Source organism: Apaloderma vittatum, unplaced genomic scaffold (genome assembly GCF_000703405.1).
Source record: "Apaloderma vittatum isolate BGI_N311 unplaced genomic scaffold, ASM70340v1 scaffold28542, whole genome shotgun sequence".
NCBI lineage: Eukaryota > Metazoa > Chordata > Aves > Trogoniformes > Trogonidae > Apaloderma > Apaloderma vittatum.
The window spans coordinates 3,352-4,181 of NW_009705733.1; the positions used below are offsets into that span (position 1 = coordinate 3,352).

The 830-nt window shown below is 63.0% G+C and overlaps 1 protein-coding gene across 1 annotated transcript in view; it reads left to right on the forward strand.

The window, feature by feature from the left end:
* PPARGC1B (peroxisome proliferator-activated receptor gamma, coactivator 1 beta) overlaps positions 1–830 on the forward strand; it is a gene marked incomplete at its 5' end in the record, with an annotated part of 8,595 nt that overhangs the window by 2,169 nt on the left and 5,596 nt on the right. The window contains one exon of the mRNA XM_009865547.1: positions 462–498. Within this exon, the coding sequence (XP_009863849.1) occupies positions 462–498 (37 nt within the window). The remainder of the gene's footprint in view (positions 1–461; positions 499–830) is intronic.

The following is an 830-nucleotide window of genomic DNA, read 5'->3' on the forward strand; positions in this document are numbered from 1 at the left end:
TGCTCATTCTTCCCCTGTGCTCCCACATTGCCTGTGGCACTGCCCGTGCCATCCCTCGGCTGAGCCGTGTGCTGGCTGGCTGTAGGATCCCATGCATGGGGAGTGGGGTTTTGGGGTACTGTTTCAATCCGTGGGGGCCTTCTGTCTCAGTTTCCCTATCCTTGTCACAAGATGAAGGAGTTGGTGTAGTACTAACCCCGGAGGGGCCTGGCTACTCCATCCTTCCGTGTCCCTCCTCCCCTGGACACCCAGGGCTCAGCTGCACCCATGCCCCAAACCCGCAGCTATTTGCAAGCGCTTTGTGAGCACGAATGGCTCAACCCTGGCCGTGTTAGCCCTCCCTGCAGATGCTGCCCCAGGCCAGGCTGGTCAGAGGTGCCCCGGCCCCCTGCTGCAAGCCCCGCGGGCGCTGGAGGGAGCGCAGCTCTGCTGGTAACGCTGCTTCTCTCCCTGCCTTTCAGAAACACCCAGGTGTCTCACGCTGTCCTTGGCACAAACGTAAGTGCGCATGGGGCTGGAAATGAACCGCGCTGGGGCTGGAAAGCCACCTCGGTTTGTCTGGCTGGGCACGCAGCTGCAGTGAGCAAACGAGGTTACTTTTGGAGAAGCAGGCTGAGCCGTGCAGCTGGGCTGTGGGGAGCTGTGGCCGTCATTTGGGTGCCAGGAGCTCAAGAGCCCCAGGCCGAGGGCAGGCATTTCTGTGTGCCAGGGGCAACGTGCCCTGGAGCTCTGGCTGGGATTGGGAGGGCGTGCTGCTCACGCTGCTGCCCTCGCACCCCTCCATGGGTCAGGCACGAGCCGTGGTGGGAGGGGTTGCTCGGAGGGAGGGT